This window comes from Elgaria multicarinata, chromosome 4, assembly GCF_023053635.1.
Source record: "Elgaria multicarinata webbii isolate HBS135686 ecotype San Diego chromosome 4, rElgMul1.1.pri, whole genome shotgun sequence".
Taxonomy (NCBI): Eukaryota; Metazoa; Chordata; class Lepidosauria; order Squamata; family Anguidae; genus Elgaria; species Elgaria multicarinata.
The window spans coordinates 15,042,699-15,061,480 of NC_086174.1; the positions used below are offsets into that span (position 1 = coordinate 15,042,699).

At 46.2% G+C, this 18,782-nt stretch overlaps 1 protein-coding gene across 1 annotated transcript; it reads right to left on the reverse strand.

Moving 5' to 3' along the window:
• Positions 1–2,713: 2,713 nt before the first annotated feature.
• C4H2orf73 (chromosome 4 C2orf73 homolog) lies at positions 2,714–17,906 on the reverse strand. Its single transcript, XM_063125376.1, has 5 exons — positions 17,851–17,906; positions 12,693–12,912; positions 10,894–11,047; positions 7,041–7,156; positions 2,714–3,145 (listed from the first exon to the last, which is right to left on the reverse strand). Exons 1-5 carry the CDS (start codon positions 17,889–17,891, stop codon positions 2,714–2,716), a joined length of 963 nt encoding a protein of 320 aa, XP_062981446.1. The 5' UTR covers positions 17,892–17,906.
• Positions 17,907–18,782: the final 876 nt, after the last annotated feature.

The window sequence follows — 18,782 nt, forward strand, 5'->3', positions numbered from 1 at the left end:
GAGATGTGTCTCGAGGCCATCTGTCATGTATAAAAATTGACAGAATTTCTGGCATGTGCTGCAGAGATTGCTGAGTAACGCCAGGACTTCAGCAGACAAACTGTTTCCCCCCAGAAATAGTTTGCATCTGTCCCCTGTCCTCAGGAGAACATAATATATATATGGTTCTCCCAGTGTGGCAGGAGACATTAGGGTGGCTCTGGCGTCAGCGATGAATCCACTCCAGTTTTCAGTCAGAACTCTAAAGGAGTTATCCAAAGTTATCCTTTAGAGTTGTGACTGAAATCTGGAGTGCATTCACCTCTCCACTCACATTGGAGCAAGCAGCTTCTACTGGTGTGATGTGAAGGACAAGACAGCATCTCCCCACCACCACCTTCACATTCCATATACAGAATCCAATTGGTCTGGCAATAGGCTCTTACATCAATACTGGTAACAGGATAATACCCTCCGCCACAGAGCCTTTAGGGCAGCAGACTGGTTCAGAGGGAGCAAGGCTCCCAAAGGAATTTTTGAGTTGAGTGTTGGCCTTTAATTTGGCTTTATTTTTTTATTTTTCCTGTAATAATTTACTTTTTTAAAAAACTTTCTTTTTCATTGTCTTTTCATATTTTAAACTTTTTTTTTATTTTTGCACCCCACTACAAACTTTTGGTGGAAACGTGAGATAGAAAATAATTTAAAACAAGCAAATAAAAAGAAGGTGGTTGTCACGACTCTTGCCTTCTGTGCAAGGACTAGCGCAGAGGGATTTATTTTAGGCAGGTCAGAAGACGGCACTATGTGCAAGTCTACAAACAACTTGTCTAGGACTATGTGACTGTGAATGACTGGGTTGTACGAATTCATTGCACCAAGATGTGATGGCCACGTCTTACATGTATGTAGTACACGTAGTATGTATGTAGTACACATAAGGATGGTACACGTCTTACATGTATGTAGTGGGGAGCAGGACTGGCAATGTTCCTTCTTGTCCAGGTAGAGCCCACTTAAATATAGTTTGCAATATGCACGTAAGTTCTTTCACAAATCATGCCGAATGCACAGAATTGCATTATATGGTGTAGGAAGCCAACATGATCCCATCCCATCGCTGTGCACATTCACAGTGCACACCACTCACACGCGTAGCTTTAAAGAAGCGACAAATTCATACAGAGTAGGCATTAAGCACAGAGGCCCTGCTGGTCATGAACAGGAGAGGATGCTGCCTTTATGGTCTTCCTATGACCTTGTCCAAAGAATCTGGCTGCCCACTGTTGGAAACAGAATACTAGATGGATCTTTTGTTCTGATTCAGCAAGGTTCTTCTTACCTTCTTAAGGGCTTATCTAATAAGATCGCTGAGAAGCTTTCACAAACGTCTGAAACACATGGCATGACATTACATTTGAAACACATGGCATGAGAGCCAGTGTGGTGTAGAGCAGGGGTCCCCAACCCCCGGGCTGGTACCGGTCCGTGGCCTGTTAGGAACCGGGCCACGCAGGTGAACTGCTTACCTGGGCGTGGGGCGCCATCTCACCTGCCCAGCCGAAGCGAAGCCAGGTTTCTGGGGTGGGGGTGGGGCAGCTTCGGAATGGTGTGCCCAGCTGGAAGCCGCTCTGGGAGTGGGTGGGTGGATGGGCGCGGAGTGGGTGGGTGGCTGGGCGTGGCTTCCTAAAACCATCCCCTCAACACCCCCCCCAGTCCGTGGAAAAATTGTCTTCCACGAAACCGGTCCCTGGTGCCAAAAAGGTTGGGGAACGCTGGTGTAGAGGCTAGAGTGCCGGACTGGGAGTCAGGAGATCTGGGTTCTAGTCCCCACTCGGCCATGAAAACCCACTGGGTGACTTTGGGCCAGTCACAGGTTCTCAGCCCAACCCACCTCACAGGGTTGTTGTTGTGAGGATAAAGTGGAGAAGAGGAGGAGAATTATGTACGGCGCCTTGGGTTCCTTGCAGGTGGGATATAAATGCAATAATAAATAAATAAATAACAACTGTGGTGTGGAGAAATCTATATATGTATTTTGAGATCAAAACCCATTCCAGGAAAATGTTACAGTAAAAGTGAAGGTTGCTCTAAAGGTGCCCTTCCTGACTGCGCTGAGCAATGGAACATAGCTTACATACTTATGGACTGTAGCAAATTGTCCCCTTTAACTGTCACTGTTTCCTACAGAAATAACAATAGCTTCTATTCATCACAGGATGACACCAAAGAGCATCCAAAGATCATATTTCTTGCAACTATTTGCGATGATCTGCAATTCCTGACAGAATGCAAACTTTTATAGACATCAGACAGGAATCCAAAAGCACAATCGCTTACAAAAACAACCACCTAACCTAACCATTGCAAAGAGTTAAAATGCACAAAATATCAGAATTGCTAACATTATTAATTGCTAATTACTTATTCCTGATGTACAGAATCAGTCTTGATATTAAATACCTTTCCCCAGCAAAAGAGCAATCTAAATAATTTTGCATATGCACATGAGTGATAATTTAACTGCAATAGTGAGGGGAAGGGGGGAATAAAAGATTCATAGGTTTTTATTTTAATGGGCCTCTTGTTTCCTAATGCCATCAAAGCACGCTGCAGCTGTTGTTGTATGGAAAAAGCAAGAGTGTGCTGCCTCGAACAATTTGATGGTGTCAGTTTATGTTTGGCATTACTGAAATTACATCAGGTCAAACTCCCCCTCACTTGGATGGTCCTCCTAGGCCATTTGAATTTCAATTGGCGATTGTGCCGTTTTATGAACAGGAGGAAACCGGTCCTGCGGTTTATCGAGAGCACCCTTCTTCGGTGGGCTGGAAGGCCTCTCCTCAAGTGGGGGGCTAGCATCCATTTTGTCTGTCTGAGAAATCTCCGGGCTCTCCTGGCCCTTCTCGGGGGCTCTAGGGTCTGCCTCGGCGCCCACGCTGAGGCCTGGTTTTGATAAGTATGTGTCAGAGTCTGGTACTGTCTCCTGGGAACCCGGCAGCTGAAGGCAGGCTGAGGTCATGCCGTTTTCCACTGAGTTTCCTTTCCCTGGTTTTGACTGTTCCAAAAAGCCCGACCCCTGTGTGCACGGCAGGCCTTCGGTTCCCTCAGGAACTGTCGTCCCCCTCGCTGGTTTTATCTCTGTCCACACAAAACTGCCGTGTTTCTAGAAAGGGAAACAAGGTTGATGTTAACCAGGGGAGCATAAGCGGTGAGGAGATGCAGCTGCGAACTGAGTTCATTTATTAGCTCAAGTGCTGGCACCGCATCCTCCTTTCTCTCTCAGCCTTTCCTCTGGCCAACAGCCTACGTTGTGATAGCTGGGAGTAACACAAGTAGGGCTGAGAGATCAGCTCTTGGATCTGTGAAATGGGGAAGGGCACAGAAACGTGGGGGGAAGAGGCAACAAGTCAGAAGAAAATGGCAGCCTCCATTTTGCCCTTTCCTGCTCTCTACTTCTGGTTTTCAAGGGGTTTCTCCTACCCATAGCATGTGCGGCTCATGTCTTATTTTTGCTGGGCAACATCTATTCCGCTCAGATTTCAATTCCTAGAATTGTAGAATCATAGAATAGCAGAATTGGAAGGAGCCTATAAGGCCATCGAGTCCAACCCCCTGCTCAATGCAGGAATCCACCCTAAATATTCACCCTTTGTGAACCGCCCAGAGAGCTTCGGCTATTGGGCGGTATAAAAATGTAATAAATAAATAAATAAATAAATAAAGCATCCCTGACAGATGGCTGTCCAGCTGCCTCTTGAAGGCCTCTAGTGTGGGAGAGCCCACAACCTCCCTAGGTTACTGGTTCCATTGTTGGACTGCTCTAACAGACAGGACGTTTTTCCTGATGTCCAGCTGGAGTCTGGCTTCCTTTAACTTGAGCCCATTATTCTGTGTCCTGCACTCTGGGATTATCGAGAAGAGACCCTGGCCCTCCTCTGAGTAACAACCTTTCAAGTATTTGAAGAGTGCTATCATGTCTCCCCTCAATCTTCTCTTTTCCAGGCTAAACATGCCCAGTTCTTCCTACATGAGTTGCTATGGATACAATTCTAAACGTGTTTGCTTTTGCAGGCCACAAGATTTATGGCCGATTCCCAAATGACTTTGGCCATTAGGATCTCATGAGAAGAAGAGGATTAATTTGGAGGAGGAGGAGGACACTGTCTTTGAGACTGAGTAGGAATCTTTTGGCTAACTAGAATGGCTGTAGTAGTCTACCTTTCTTGGTCCTTTCTTGGTTCTCCCTCTCCCTTTCTCCATGCTCAAGTCTCACCCCACTCCACCCCTCCATCTCTTGTTCATCTCTTGTAGATTATTAAGTCCACTCAGCACATCAGTATTCGGTTTTTGAAATAGCTCCTAGCACGTGGTTGGTGCAAAATATATGTCTGGCAGTAGTCACCTTTATTATCTTTCTCTCACAGCCAGTTCCCAACATTCTGACACACTTCAGTGTGATCAAGAAATGGAAACCCACAATGAAGCAAGGCAGATAGGAGCAGGCTTGATCTGAAAAGGGGGAACAACGCATGGTTCACCCCATTACTTTTGAATGGCTGTCACCCACCCCAATGGGGGGGGGGATTAAATTGCTTGGGGACACTGAGAAAGTGAAAAAACTGGCACTCTGTCCATGATACTGGGTGGCCCAGTTTGCAATGATTGACAAAGAGACTGTACTCTGTGCCCCTCACCCCTGCCATGGCTCCTTGCACGATACAAGGCATTCCTCAGCACACATCTTACCTCTCTTAAGGACGGGCACACAACGTGGCTGTGTGGTTGAGTCACGGAGGGCTGCGAGGTGTGCCAGTGGCCATTTTGAATATTCAACGCCTGGCCGCGGCTTGTTGTGTTATGTGGCAGGGGATGTGCAAGGGTTAAACAGCCTTCCCATAGCCCAACCACAGGCTATGGTTTATGTGAGGGTTGTTGTTTAACCCTTGCACAAGACCCACCATCCAGGCACAAGTAACCTCAAGACTGGATTACTCCAAAGCGCTCTGTGTGGGGCTGCCCTTTCGGCTGGTCCAGAAGCAGGAGCTAGTGTAGAACAGAGCAGCTTGGTTGTTTTCAGGAGCTGCCCCTTTTCAACATGCAACTCCTTTGCTGAGGAAACTGCACTGGCTACCTATTCGCTTCTGGGCCAGGTTTAAGGTTTTGAACAAGTGTATAAACCCCTAAACATCTTGGGACCAAGATACCTGAGGGAGCACCTTCTCCCTTGTCAGCCTGCCTAGCCACTGAGGTCATCACGGGGAATGCTCCTGGTGGCTCCGCGTGGAATTATGGCCCGACGGATGTCCACCCGGAGTAGAGCCTTCAGTGCAGTGGCCCCCTTTCAGCGGAACTCCTTGCCTCTGAAAGTCAGGCAGGCACCAACACTATGTTTTCAGCCACTTCTAAAGAAATCTTTATTTCAAGAAGCCTTCCTTGAGTGACCAAACATGGTTTTTATTAGCATTCTGGTTTTTTTAAAAAAATTAATATCACGTTTTCTTGTTGGTATTATGTTTTAATGCAGTTTTTAAATTATATTTTTAATCTTTTATTGTTCATTGCTCCAGAATCTGTTTAGATGTGGAGCAATATATAAATGTTGTAAATAAATAATTATAAATAATAGCAACCTGAGGTATTGAGAGCTGACATGATTGTAGCCAAAACAGGGTCACTGAGAAACAAGAGGGAAACCCCAAGGATTGCAGACATACAGAAAATATTTAAGCGGATGGGGAGGGGGAGGAACAAAAAATTGACAAACGTCCACAAAACAGCTCAATGGGGACTGAGCATGCTCAGTAGCCACAGAATATTGTGTCTCTCTTGGGTGAAAGAAACAGAAAACCACAGGGTGGATAATGGAATGGAGTATTGTGAGAGGCCATGGCTGGCTGAGAAAACAGAAAACCAGGGGATGTGTAATGGAATGGAATATTGTGTAAGAGGCCATGGCTGGCTGAGAAAACAGAAAACCAGGGGATGTGTAATGGAATGGAGTATTGTGAGAGGCCATGGCTGGCTGAGAAAACAGAAAACCAGGGGATGTGTAATGGAATGGAGTATTGTGAGAGGCCATGGCTGGCTGAGAAAACAGAAAACCAGGGGATGTGTAATGGAATGGAGTATTGTGAGAGGCCATGGCTGGCTGAGAAAACAGAAAACCAGGGGATGTGTAATGGAATGGAGTATTGTGTAAGAGGACATGGCTGGCTGGGAAAACAGAAAACCAGGGGATGTGTAATGGAATGGAGTATTGTGTAAGAGGACATGGCTGGCTGGGAAAACAGAAAACCAGGGGATGTGTAATGGACATGGCTAGCTGGGACCCTTAACAGAAGCACTCCATACCACAACATTTTTATTGCATGACCCATTTGTATACGTTTATTTACCATTAACCTATTTGATTGCTAGCATGTTGTATTGATATTTTGTATTTTTATACTTAATTCTTAAAAATAAATTAAACGTTGAGGATCCTTCTCACGCACGCGCACAGATCCTGAAAACATTTTCTTCCTTTCCCTAGAAGTGAAACTCTGGGCAAGTTTCTTTTTTTAACCACACCTTGATTAAAATGTGCAATGGCCTACACACGCCAGATCTAAAATTGACTCAAGGGCTACACCCATCCTGCAGGCTGCTAGTTACCTCCCCACCACACACACACACAATCCAAACCACTGCTGTAGCCATTGCTGTGATGGGAGTGAGAAAGTCCAACCTGTTATCCAGCGTTAATGACGCCCGTTGCTCATATCACAGTGGTATTAGTTGCACGTCTTTCATATCCTCCTACTTTGTTCTAGGATCTTTGCTCAAGCAATGATGTCACAACGTGCCAAAGCCAATATTTCATACCCTGTCTTTTCTAAAGCCAGGTGGGGGGGCATTCAGAGAGCAGGCATGACGTTTGCTAATACCAAAAGCTGGCAATTCTAATGCGGATGATAACATTCCCTTGCTTTTGAACAATGTGCCGGAGGCCTTGGGATAAACAGCATCCTTCTGGCTTCCTGCTGAATGTTAATAGCACCGGATACACATTGCCTTACCTTTCCTTGATAGGGGACACAGGGAGTCACTCTGGAATCATAGTAATGTTTGAACGTAAGCTGCTCTTGGAAAATTCTTGGGAGGCTGGGACACGGCTGAGGAGATGCAAGCGGAACTGTGACACAGGAACAGCCAAATGGAGAACGGGAATTAGGGACGTTGTATAGCAACTGAAGACCACACTGAACAGAAAAGAGGTAGCAGTGGGATACAGAAGGTTGCACATCGGGCTTTGATGTGGAAGAGGTTGCAGATGCAACGCTCATGCCTCTGTTGCAGAAATTATAAGATGGCCTGGAGCAGGCTTCTCTCTCACTCTCTCTCTCAAACTTACCCCACCTCAAAGGGTTCTTGTGAGGATTAAAATATATTAAATTACATATAACAACAGCCCAAATGAGAATTAGTGCATGAATTTGGCTAGGGTCTATTTGTCTACACAGTAAGTCTAAGCTATGATATTGTTGTGCTGTTTGAAAATAAAGAAGGCAGTACCCTGTGAGCAAGGCATCAATTATGCTATCACACTGCCTCTTTCACAGAATTTTACAGGGGTTTCAGACGTCATCTTCAACTTGCAAGCCTCCCGTGTTTTAATTCCATCTTTTCTTTTCTTTCCACAAAAAATCTATTTAGGACAGAAAGATGGGATAACTGCGCAATGTCTTTTGATTGGCAGTGTTAGAAGCCATCCATCCGGAAGCACCTTTAGCCTCAACTACAAAACAGGGGTTTTGTGATGCTCTGTGCTCCTTGGAGGAAGGGTAGAATGCAATTGAAAAATGTATATGGAGTTCAGCATCCTTTTTATAATCTTCCTATCCCATAATTCTTTGCTGTCCAGTTCCTTCCCATCATGCACAGCTCTTCCTATCTTTTTTTTAAATAGCAAGATTCTATCTTATGTATTAGGTGACTTTTAGGAGCCTCTAAGGAGCCTATTAGGTTCCTGCTCTCCCACCTTGTACAATGCGCCATCAAATGTTGGGACAGAGGCTGGGAAAAAGCTCCATAATTCCAAAGTAGCCCACAGACACAATTTCTTTTGTGGCTCAGTAGGTCAACATGAGTCTAGATAAACAACAGTCAGGAGTAGCTTAAGAGTCAGACTGGCGAATCCGGCTACAATGCATTCGCATTAAACATGGTGACCCAGGATGTCCTTTTCAGCCCCTGTGAATCTGTACTAATACCCTGGAAAAGACTAGGTGTGCCGGGGGAAGGGGGGGTTGTGCAGTGGAGGCTGGTGGCTCCAATATCAGTGGGGCAGTGAATCCACTCTGGGTTTCAGTCAGAACTGACTCAAACTCTAAAAGAGGTATCCAAGGTGCTGAACTCTACCTCCCAAAGTGGGTTCAGCACTTTGGGAAGCTCCTTTAGAGGTGTGAGTGAAGCCCAGGGCAGAACTATCGCCCCACGGAAATATGAGCCACCAGCCTCCACTGAGTGGGGGAGCTCTGGGTTTTGTAAAACGAGGATGAGCCCAAATCCGGACGGACGCCTGGCTCTGTTTCGGCAGCACGGCCCACGCGCTCACACATGTAAGTCATCCTTTTCCTCCCTTGTAAACACAGGGGTGTGACCGGAACTGTCATGCTTTGAGCTTTTGCTTGGGATAGTTCAGCTCCCAGTCAGCATCCACAGGCAAGCCAAATAGTTACTGGGGCCCCATTACAGTGGAGAAGTTGACTGAAGGCATAGCTGCAGTCTGAGTCCTGGAAGGAGAAACCAAAGGAAATAACTCACATGGCTTTTAGGGGGAGAAGACAAAGACTATCAACAATTGTTATTATCAGCCATGATAGCGAAGTAGAACTTCCATGTTCCAAGGCAGTATACCTCTCTCTATCAGATGCTGGCTGGGAATTACGGGAGTTGCAGTTCAGCACATCTGGAGGTTGGGATGTTATACTCCCATCTTCTTTGCATCTACTGAACTTGGACTTAACAATACCAAACATAGGCCATTTCTACACCTGCCTTTTCCCCCGGGATCATCCCTGTGCATACAAATGACACACAAGAGATCCCTGGAGCAGGCAGGGATGATCCCTTCATTTGCCTGGGATAATCCTTAGGTGTAGAAAGGGCCATAGAGGGTGAGAGCGGTTTTCCAAGTCTTGGAAATGCTACTCCTGTTACAAAGCTTTCAATATTTACCATAGTGGCTAAGAGAACAATCCTATGGGATAGACAGAGCTATGAGCACGAGGCAGGAGATTGAATCGTGGATCGTCCCTCCCCCACCCTCTCACCCCTCCCGGCCACTGTGGTAAGCTTCTCTTATGGGGTTGCAACTGCAACTTTGCAAGAGACATCAGAGAGGGAGAAAAGGGTGTCCTGGTGGGCAGGGAGGTGAGAGGAGAGGCCATGATATGCGATATCCTATGGGCTCTGTAGCCCCTCCCACCCACAGAGGCCAATCTAGCTGATTTTTGTATTTTGAACGCAGGTGAAATCTCCCTCTCACCTTGCTTGGCTCTGTCTGGCAGGGCATAGGGTAAGTGGATGGCTCTGAACTCAGAACCCTCTGTCTGTCAGGGGCGCAAACCATAGGATCGCACCCTAGGAGGCTGAGATGTGAATCAGGAAGTCTCCAGTTTGAGTGTCACCTCCACCATGTATTCCCTAGGTGGCCTTAGGCAAGCCGCTCTCTCTCAGCCTCAGTCGCCCCATCTGAAATATGGGGGATAATCACACATGCTTGTTGTAAGAATTACAACTTTAAACATTTGAAAGTGCTATTGAGATATTAAGTATCATCGGCCTTTCACAATAATATCTCAATGTTGCGAAAATCTCTATGCCAATGGAAGACCAGGTTTGGCCTCACCATTGGCTATACTGGCTATGGCTGATGGAAGTTGTAGGCCAAACCATTTGGAGAGTGGCCAGTTACCCACCCCTGCCCTACACGGATCATTACATGTATCTGTATGCATAGATGTATACCAATGTATAATATTATACATATGCTGAGAAGCTCCAGCTACTGATGGCCTAATTAGATGGAACTGGAAGGGTCCTGGACCCTTCTGTGATAGCTCAGCCCCCCTCTCTGAATGTTCAGCTTTGATAAAAAAGCAAGCCTCTATCCCTTTTATTTTTGGAGATTTACTCGTAAGCATGTAGGCAACACTCTACCCAATTGCACAGTAAGGAGTAATGCAATTCAATAACTGAGCATAGGCAAGGGGTTCTGCAATAATTCTCCACCCCTTTAGATTTCCTCAACACAAAATGTCCGGCTTACAGGCCAACATTACTTCTCACACACACACACAGCAAAACAATAAATGTGCAACTGTCATACGTTGTGCCTTTAGCCCCATTAAACCCAGCAGGACGTGCTACTGGGTAGGGCTGTGCATCGCTTTGGGCCCAAACCCTGAATCCAAGTCGAGGCGGGGTGATTCGGCTCACCTTGGTGTGAATTCGGATCGGGAGTGGTTTGGGCAAAGGCTGTCCAAAGCAGTTCGGGCTGTCTCGGCCTGACTCAGGGTGATGGTGAGCTGATGCCCCCTCCCGCCTGCGGGACTTACCTGAGCCATCCGGCAGCCGCCTCTCGTCAATGAGAGCTGCCATTTTCACCCTTTCCTAAGTTCTATCCTAGGTCTAATGTCTCAAACTACGGTGGCCATAAAGGGCCATCTCCTGTCATTAGCCTGACCACCCTTCCCCAAGTCACATCTGAACAGGACCAATGCCAAGTAGTACTTGGCACTTTCTGTTCCGAACACATGATTTCAATCAAATTGGTATGCATCATCAATTTTGTAGCAGCAAAATATGACTGTTGTTACTGTCTAAATTTAGTTGAAACAGTGTGCAGATTTCTTTTAGTCGCCTTACCTATTCCACGGGAAGGTTGCAGCTTACTGCTGTACTTAATGGGCCGAGACAATCTACAGCTTGGTTTCTGGAAGTCATGTCTTTGTGTGCTTTGCTTGTCATAAGGTGGCAGAGGACGCTGCACAAAGGGTTCGATGCTCGGCCACCAACGATCCTTTCAGACAATGGGAAGAAATGGCTGCATCAGCACGCAGGTTACAGAGGTAATACTACTGGTTTTAACCTATAAAGCCTTAACCTATAAAGCCAATTGGACCACAATACCTGACGGAACCCCTTTCCCAATATGAACCTACCTGAACATTATGTTCAACATTTAAGGTCCTTCTCTGGGTGCCTACTCCAAGGGAAGCTCAGAGGACGGTAACAAGAGAGAGGGCCTTCCCTGTGGTGGCCCCCCAACTGTGGAACGTTCTCCCTGACAAGGCCCACCTGGTGCCAACATTGTTATCTTTTTGGCGCCAGGTCAAGACTTTTCTCCCAGGCATTTAGCAATATGTGATGAGCCTGGGTCTGTTTTTTTTAGGATCATCGTTTTTTGAAGTTGTTATAGTGGTTTTAAATGTACGTGTATATTGTATGTTTTTGTGGTTTTAAATTTTTGTATATTGTTTTTAAGTGTCTTAATCTTATGTAAACTGCCCAGACAGCTTCAGCTATGGGGCGGTATGCAAATGCCAATAATAATAATGAGATCTCCCATGGAGGAGCTGTTGTAATGATCACTTGAGACCTAATGCCAACCCATAGTTTAGAACTATGAGAATGGACTGCTGGAGCTTCAGTCTCATGTGCTCCCCTTTCCTCTTCAACCTACACCAGAGGAGGAGACTGGAAGCATCCAGGTCCTTGCTTAAATTCAGTGGTGCAGCTAGGTAATCTTATACCGTGCAGTTTATGGTCTTATCCGGCCCCCACACCCCTGCCATGTGCATTACTTCAGTTGCAAAGCACACAACTAATATTTCTATTTCCCCCCACCCATCCCGCCCCACTCCAACCACCACTCCATGCTTTAAGACTCCTTCTACATTCCCAATATGTTAGAACAACAAAACTGCCTGATGCCCTCATCATTGGCTGCTTTCTGAGTGGTCATTTGGGGGCCTCTTGGGCTCTGGCCCCCGAGGTCCTAGCCCTAGCTGCCCCACTGCTTAAACTAGCCGCTTAGGGTGACCATATGAAAAGGAGGACAGGGCTCCTGTATATTTAACAATTGCATAGAAAAGGGAGTTCAACCAGGTACTGCATGCCTACAAATGACACCTGCTGAAATCCCCTCTTCATCACAACAGTTAAAGCTGCAGGAGCCCTACCCTCTTTAACTAGAGTGACCAGCTACAAAAAAGGGCAGAGTTCCTGCAGCTTTAACTGTTGAGATGAAGAGGGAATTTCACCAGGTGCTGCATGCATACAAATGACATCTGATGAAATTCCCTTTTCTATACAACTATTAAAGATACAGGAGCCCTGTCCTCCTTTCCATACGGTCACCCTAAACTAGCCAGACTTTGTCATCACATCCAAACTGAGAACAGCGTTTGGTTTAAATACTGAAACATTAGATCAGAAATCTCAATTTGATCTTGGCTTGTTTCAGCAAACCATAGTTTAAACTAACCACAGTTTAGCTTGGTTTGGATGAGATGAGAAACTGATTAGTTCCTACTTCTAGCTACACCAAGGGAGCGGAGGGGGGAGTGCATGAGCCTGAATTTTGTTTAGGCTCATCTATGTAGTGCTAAACTATGGTTCAGCAATATGTCCGAACTGGCCACAAGCTCACTTTCAACCCTCACCTGCTTTGTTTTTGTGTCTTCCGTGTCCATGTATAATATTGGCTCATTTAAAAACTTGGGGTTGGTCTTAATGCATTTTGCATGTATTGGTTGAGGGTTATTACGCCACTCCAGTATGCGCGGATGCTGTTGCTTGTTTGGTGTACATTTGTCTTGGATCTTCACTAATATGTTATTTCTTTCTGGGAATCCAGTGTTAAATATTCTGAAGGTATCTGGTCTGAAAAACATAAGCAGAAAGGAGAGCACTTACATCCCAAAAGCAACACTGATGGTTTTTTTATAAAATCTAAAGGCCAGACTCCTGTTCATTTGTTTTTTAATGGGCCTGTTCAGACAAAACTGTGGTTCTCTGGGGTTAGCACTAACCACAAGCCGTGTTGTCACACACAACGCTTTAAGCCAAGGTTAGAGCCGCCAACCCTGCTGCAGACTGTGGTTAGTGAGTGACCAGGGTTTAGAAAAAAGCATCGCACAAGGTACCTTAAACCCTGCTGCTTAACCAAAGGCTTTAGCCAGCAGGGTTAAGTCTTCTGAAAAGGAAAGGAAAGGAACCTCTCGTGCAAGCACTGAGTCATTACTGACTTTTGGAGGGACGCCAGCTTTCCCTGACGTTTTCTTGGCAGGCCTTATAGCGGGGTGGTTTGCTGTTGCCTTCTGTTTTCTGAACAGACCCAATATTTTTATTTTAAATTCCAATTTATTTTTAAATAATTTTAAGACTTCTCCCAACACAGTGCCCTCCATATACATTGGATGACAAGTCCTATCATTCCTGACTATTGACCATGGCTGGGGCTGATGGGAGTTGAAATCCAAAACATCTGGAGGGCACCAGATTGGGGAAGGTTGCTTCAAACAGTACGGATGATTACCTAAATTTAAAATAACAGGTTATTTTATTTTAAAATAACTTCCAGCATATTAACATAAGCTATAACTGCAAATGCAAAAAAATGTATCAACAATTCAACAAATTGGATTGGTGGGAAAACAACGTAGGGAAGTAAAAATAATTAAAATAAAAGAGTGGATGGAGAATATATTGAGAAAGAGGAAGTAAAGCAGGCAAGGAGGTAAAATATGTTTCTTCTATATCAGCCTTCAGAGTTGTTGGACTCCAACTCTTATCATCCCCAGCCAGCCATGATGGGTGTTGTAGGGCTTTTTCTGTCTAAACATGCATAGGATTGTGTCCATAGCTATGACTGCATAGCTGGTGGGGGGATGCTGGGAATTGTAGGAGTTTTTGACCCTGTTCAGATGACACCCAAAGCCACGGTGGTTAACCATTTTGGGCTAAACATTACGGCTTTGGTGTTGTATGAACCGTTCCTAACCCAGGTGGCTAGATAACCACGGTTTAAACACACTCACTAGCCATTTGCTGCAAAAGAGTTAAGCGACCTAACCATGGCTTAGCGTGTTTTCCGAATAGGCCCTTTCTGTCTAAACATGCATAGGATTGTGCTCTTAGCCACGACACTGCCTGGACTCCAGCTCCAACGCTGGAATTTCAACCAAGTAGATATCAGAAATACCCGAGTCTCATTCTTGATAAACAGCTGTTCAGGAAGCTCTTGTCCTAAAATTCACAAGCCGAGTCGTCCCCACTCAACATTCCTCCTTGCCCTGTTTAGCCTTCCTCATCCTTCGCCTCCCCGCCCCCTCCCTTTCCCTCCATTAGCCACCGCCTCTTTCCCTCTAGACTTATTAATGGCTTGCTGGGAACTCCCAGATCATGTCTATTCTTAGCCTTCTGCTCTTATCAGCGGCCTCTGACTCAGGAGGGTGAACTCAGCATCTCCATCACCTTGGCATATGCAGCTTGCCTGAATCCCTCCTCTAATGGTCTTTTATCTCTTCTTAACCGGGAGCTTCACAATATCCTATGATAATGACGAGCATCCGCTAAGAGCACCTATTCTCTGAGCGCTCAGATACTTCCCCTCCCATCTCAATGCCTGCCTTCATATGCTCTTGGACACCCTGCCACAACCTGCCGTCCTCCAGGTGTACTGGACTACAACTCTCATCCTACCCAATCACCATGGCCACGCTGTCTGGGGATGGTGGGGGTTGTTCTTGAAGAATCTGTGATAATATGCACTTTTAAATTATATTCCTGTGATGGCTATGTGCTACCTCTCGTATCAAAGGTAGTAAGACTCTATATACCACTTGCTGGGAAATATGGGCAGGAGGGTGCTGTCACCCCCCTGCCCCATGTCCTGCTTGGGGTTCCTAGTCAATAGCTGGTTGGCCATTATGCGAACAGAGTGCAAGACTAGATGGACCCTCGGTCTGATCCAACACAGCTCTTCTGATGTTCTTACTCCAAGTTTGGAAAGCAAAACGCCCACCACCTATCACTCAATGGACTTAAGATATCACTGCTCTTGTTACTATTCGAGCATATCTCCTACAACTGTCAAAGCCGTATGGATGCTTATTTAGATATATGGTCTGCTTACATTAATGGATATGTTTGAAATTAAAACGTTAATCCTTCCCCCAACTTCCTTGTGTGTTTTTCTTGTTTTCTTTTCTTTTCCCTATATCAAGGGAGACGTCAACGATTATTGTAAATGGATACATTTTGGCTTTTTTGTTGTTGTTGTTTAATGTTGCAAATAAAGAGGTTTTTGGTTTTGGTTTTTTTTAAAAAAGGTGCAATCCTATGCATGTTTGGACAGAAAAAAGTCCTACAACTGTCAGCATGCCCCAGCCTTGCTGAGAGTTGTAGGACTTTTTTTCTGTCTAAACATGCATAAGATTGCACCTTTAATGGCTTGCTGGGAACTCCCAGCTCAGTTCTATTTTTAGTCTTCTGTTCTTATCAGCAGCCTCTGACACAGGGAGCCAGCTCAACATCTTCATCACTTTGGCATATATGGCTTGCCTGAATCCTCCATCTAATGAGGGCCCCAGGTTCGAGAAGGCTGCTCTTAGTGATGCATTCTACGCAAGACTGGGCCCTGCTACAAAGGTAGTTTTTGAGCACCATTTAAGCACAGGGATATGGTTCAATGTATTAATGTTATTTAATGTGTACACCCAGGATTGTTACCTGGGGTTTTCATATCAGGTATCAAAATGTCTTGGGACCCTTCTACACTGATAATGAAGGTTTGGATCCAAAGGTACCCTGCACTAGTGAAAGAGGAATCCCTAATTTACTCCTGCTGCAGCCCCTCAGATTACATCCCATGCTGTTCTGTGGGTGCCCCAATGCTCATTAACCCAAGCCACAGTTTTCAGGGGTCACAGGACTTCTGAGCCATAATAAATCTCCCCCCAAAGTCACAAAAAACATTATTTGGATCTCCTTGTAGGCAGCTTTGTTTCAAAGTGCTGGTTCACACATGCATAGGTACATCAACCAATCACTCAGCACCTGATGACTGATAGTTAAGGCTCAATTTGGAAGTTTCAAGAAATTGTCTGCAAGCTTCCAACAATTCTACTCACCATGGCGAGTGCAATTTATTTATTTATTGGATTTTTATATCACCAATGCAACCCTCTGGTGAGCAGAAAGCCTTCCTCTCAACCTTAAAGTTGCTGATGTGGATGAAGAACACCCTGGGAGGTGCTCTGAATGCTTTCCATCAATGGCGTCCAACTTGGCACATTCCCCACTAGCCCTTCCCTCCGGGCATGGTCATAGAGGAGGTAGGCCAGTGACTACCATTTTTAGCTTCATTAGCAAGGAAAGGAAAGGAACCTCTCGTGCAAGCACTGAGTCATTACTGACTCTTGGAGGGACGCCAGCTTTCGCTGACGTTTTCTTGGCAGGCCTTATAGCGGGGTGGTTTGCCGTTGCCTTCCCCGGCCGTGATTACCTTTCCCCCAGCTAACTGGGTACTCATTTTACCGACCTCGGGAGGATGGAAGGCTGAGTCGACCTGAGCCAGCTGCCTGAAACCAGCTTCCGCTGGGATCGAACTCAGGCCGTGGGGAGAGTTTCAGCTGCAGAAACTGCTGCTAATCTGGCCATGTGGATCAATACCAGATACTTAACCACCCCGAAGCAGCTCCACATTGTAAGGAGATCCACAACATTGCAAATTGCTCGTCTGAAGTGGCTAGGGTGACAGGGCTTCTGTATCTTTTAACAGTTGTATAGAAAAGGGAATTTCAGCAGGGGTCATTTGTATGCGGCAGCACCTGGTGAAACTCCCTCTTCATCACAAGGCTGCAGGAGCCCTGCCCTCTTTTGTATCTGGTCATGCTAGGCAGGGCTCCTGCAGCTTTAACTGTTGTGACAAAGAGGGACTTTCACCAGGTGCTGCACGAATCCAAATGGCACCTGCAGAAATGCTGTTTTCTATACAACTGTTAAAGATACAGAAGCCCTGTCCTCCTTTTCATATGGTCACCTTAGAAGTGGCTTCCCCCATGGTTTGGACATTCTTAACCATGGCTGCACAACCCTGCCAGCTTTTGGTTTGGTGTTGTTGCTTTTTAAAGGTAGCAAACTTTATAATTCCCCACCTAACCCCACCCCAATTTTATCCAGACCAGCTTTCTCCAATTTGATGCCCTCCAGATGTATTGGACTACAACTCCTATCATTCCCAGGCAGAATGAGCAGTGCAGCCTAGGAATGCTATGAGTTGCAGTCCAATACATTTGAAGGCACCAGCTTGGGGGAAATTGGCCTGGATCAAGTTGGGATTTTTAGGAGGGGATTATAAAGTCTGCTGCCTTTAAAAACAACAGCAAACCAAACGCTGACAGACCTTCTGGACCCTAAAGAGCACTACATGAGTCAGAGATCAGACTGCCTTAGTATCTGCTGCAGTGATGCAAAAAGGCTTCACCTGTTGAACGCTTGACTTCATATTAACTGTTAAATTTAATGCGTAAAGGATACTTGTTTAATCTGGGCTGATCCAGGCCATCCCGCTACCCTTTACGCAGCGTTCCCAAAGGCCAGCCCATGTATCCTCCCGGCAAAGTATTTCAGCATAAAGAAAATGCCGATTTTTCAGAGCGGATTGACTTTGGGACCCTGAAAAGAAAAGAAAACCGAAGAAGAAGAAACGCTCCACTATTTGCGAGTCCCAACACGCGAGCGCTACAAGGCGCGCTTCTGGAAAACAGGATGCGCAGAGCTGGGCGCAGGAGGAGGAGGAGGCAGCAGCGCACTTACAGCTGGCGCGGAGGCGCCCTTGACTGCCGTCTCGAGCTCATCTTCAGGATCTGGGACATGATGGTGGCGTCCAAGGGAGGGGGCGAGGGAGAGGAGGTGGCGGGGGGGGGGGGGCAAAGGCGCGCAGCTTCGAACGCCGCGACAAGCGTAGGATACTTTCGAGGCTGCGCCGCGCTTGGACGCTGAATGGTTGCTAGGCGACCGGAGCTTGGTGAATGGTGAGGGGGCGGAGAGAGAACGCGGAGGTGGCGGGGGAGGGGGAGGCGTCCAGTCCCCCGCCCTCAATCTCATCGGAGACCCACAGGCAAATTTCACAGCCAGGTTCGAAGGAGGGAGAGGCAACGAGTGGGGTGCCGCAGGGCTCAGTCCTGGGCCCAGTGCTCTTTAACATTTTTATTAATGGTTTGGACAAGGAGGTGCAGGGAACGCTGATCAAATTTGCAGATGACACAAAATTGGGTGGGATAGCTAATACCCTGGAAGACAGAAACAAACTTCAAAGTGATCTTGATAGGCTGGAGTGCTGGGCTGAAAACAACAGAATGAAATTTAATAGGGATAAATGCCAAGTTCTACATCTAGGGAATAGAAACCAAATGCACAGTAACAAGATGGGGGACACTTGGCTCAGCAATACTACAAACGAGACAGATCTTGGAATTGTTGTAGATCGCAAGCTGAATATGAGCCAACAGTGCGATATGGCTGCAAGAAAGGCAAATGCTATTTTGGGCTGCATTAATAGAAGTATAGCTTCCAAATCACGTGAGGTACTGGTTCCTCTCTATTCGGCCCTGGTTAGGCCTCATCTAGAGTATTGTGTCCAGTTCTGGGCTCCACAATTCAAGAAGGATGCAGACAAGCTGGAGGGTGTTCAGAGGAGGGCAACCAGGATGATCAGGGGTCTGGAAACAAAGCCCTATGAAGAGAGA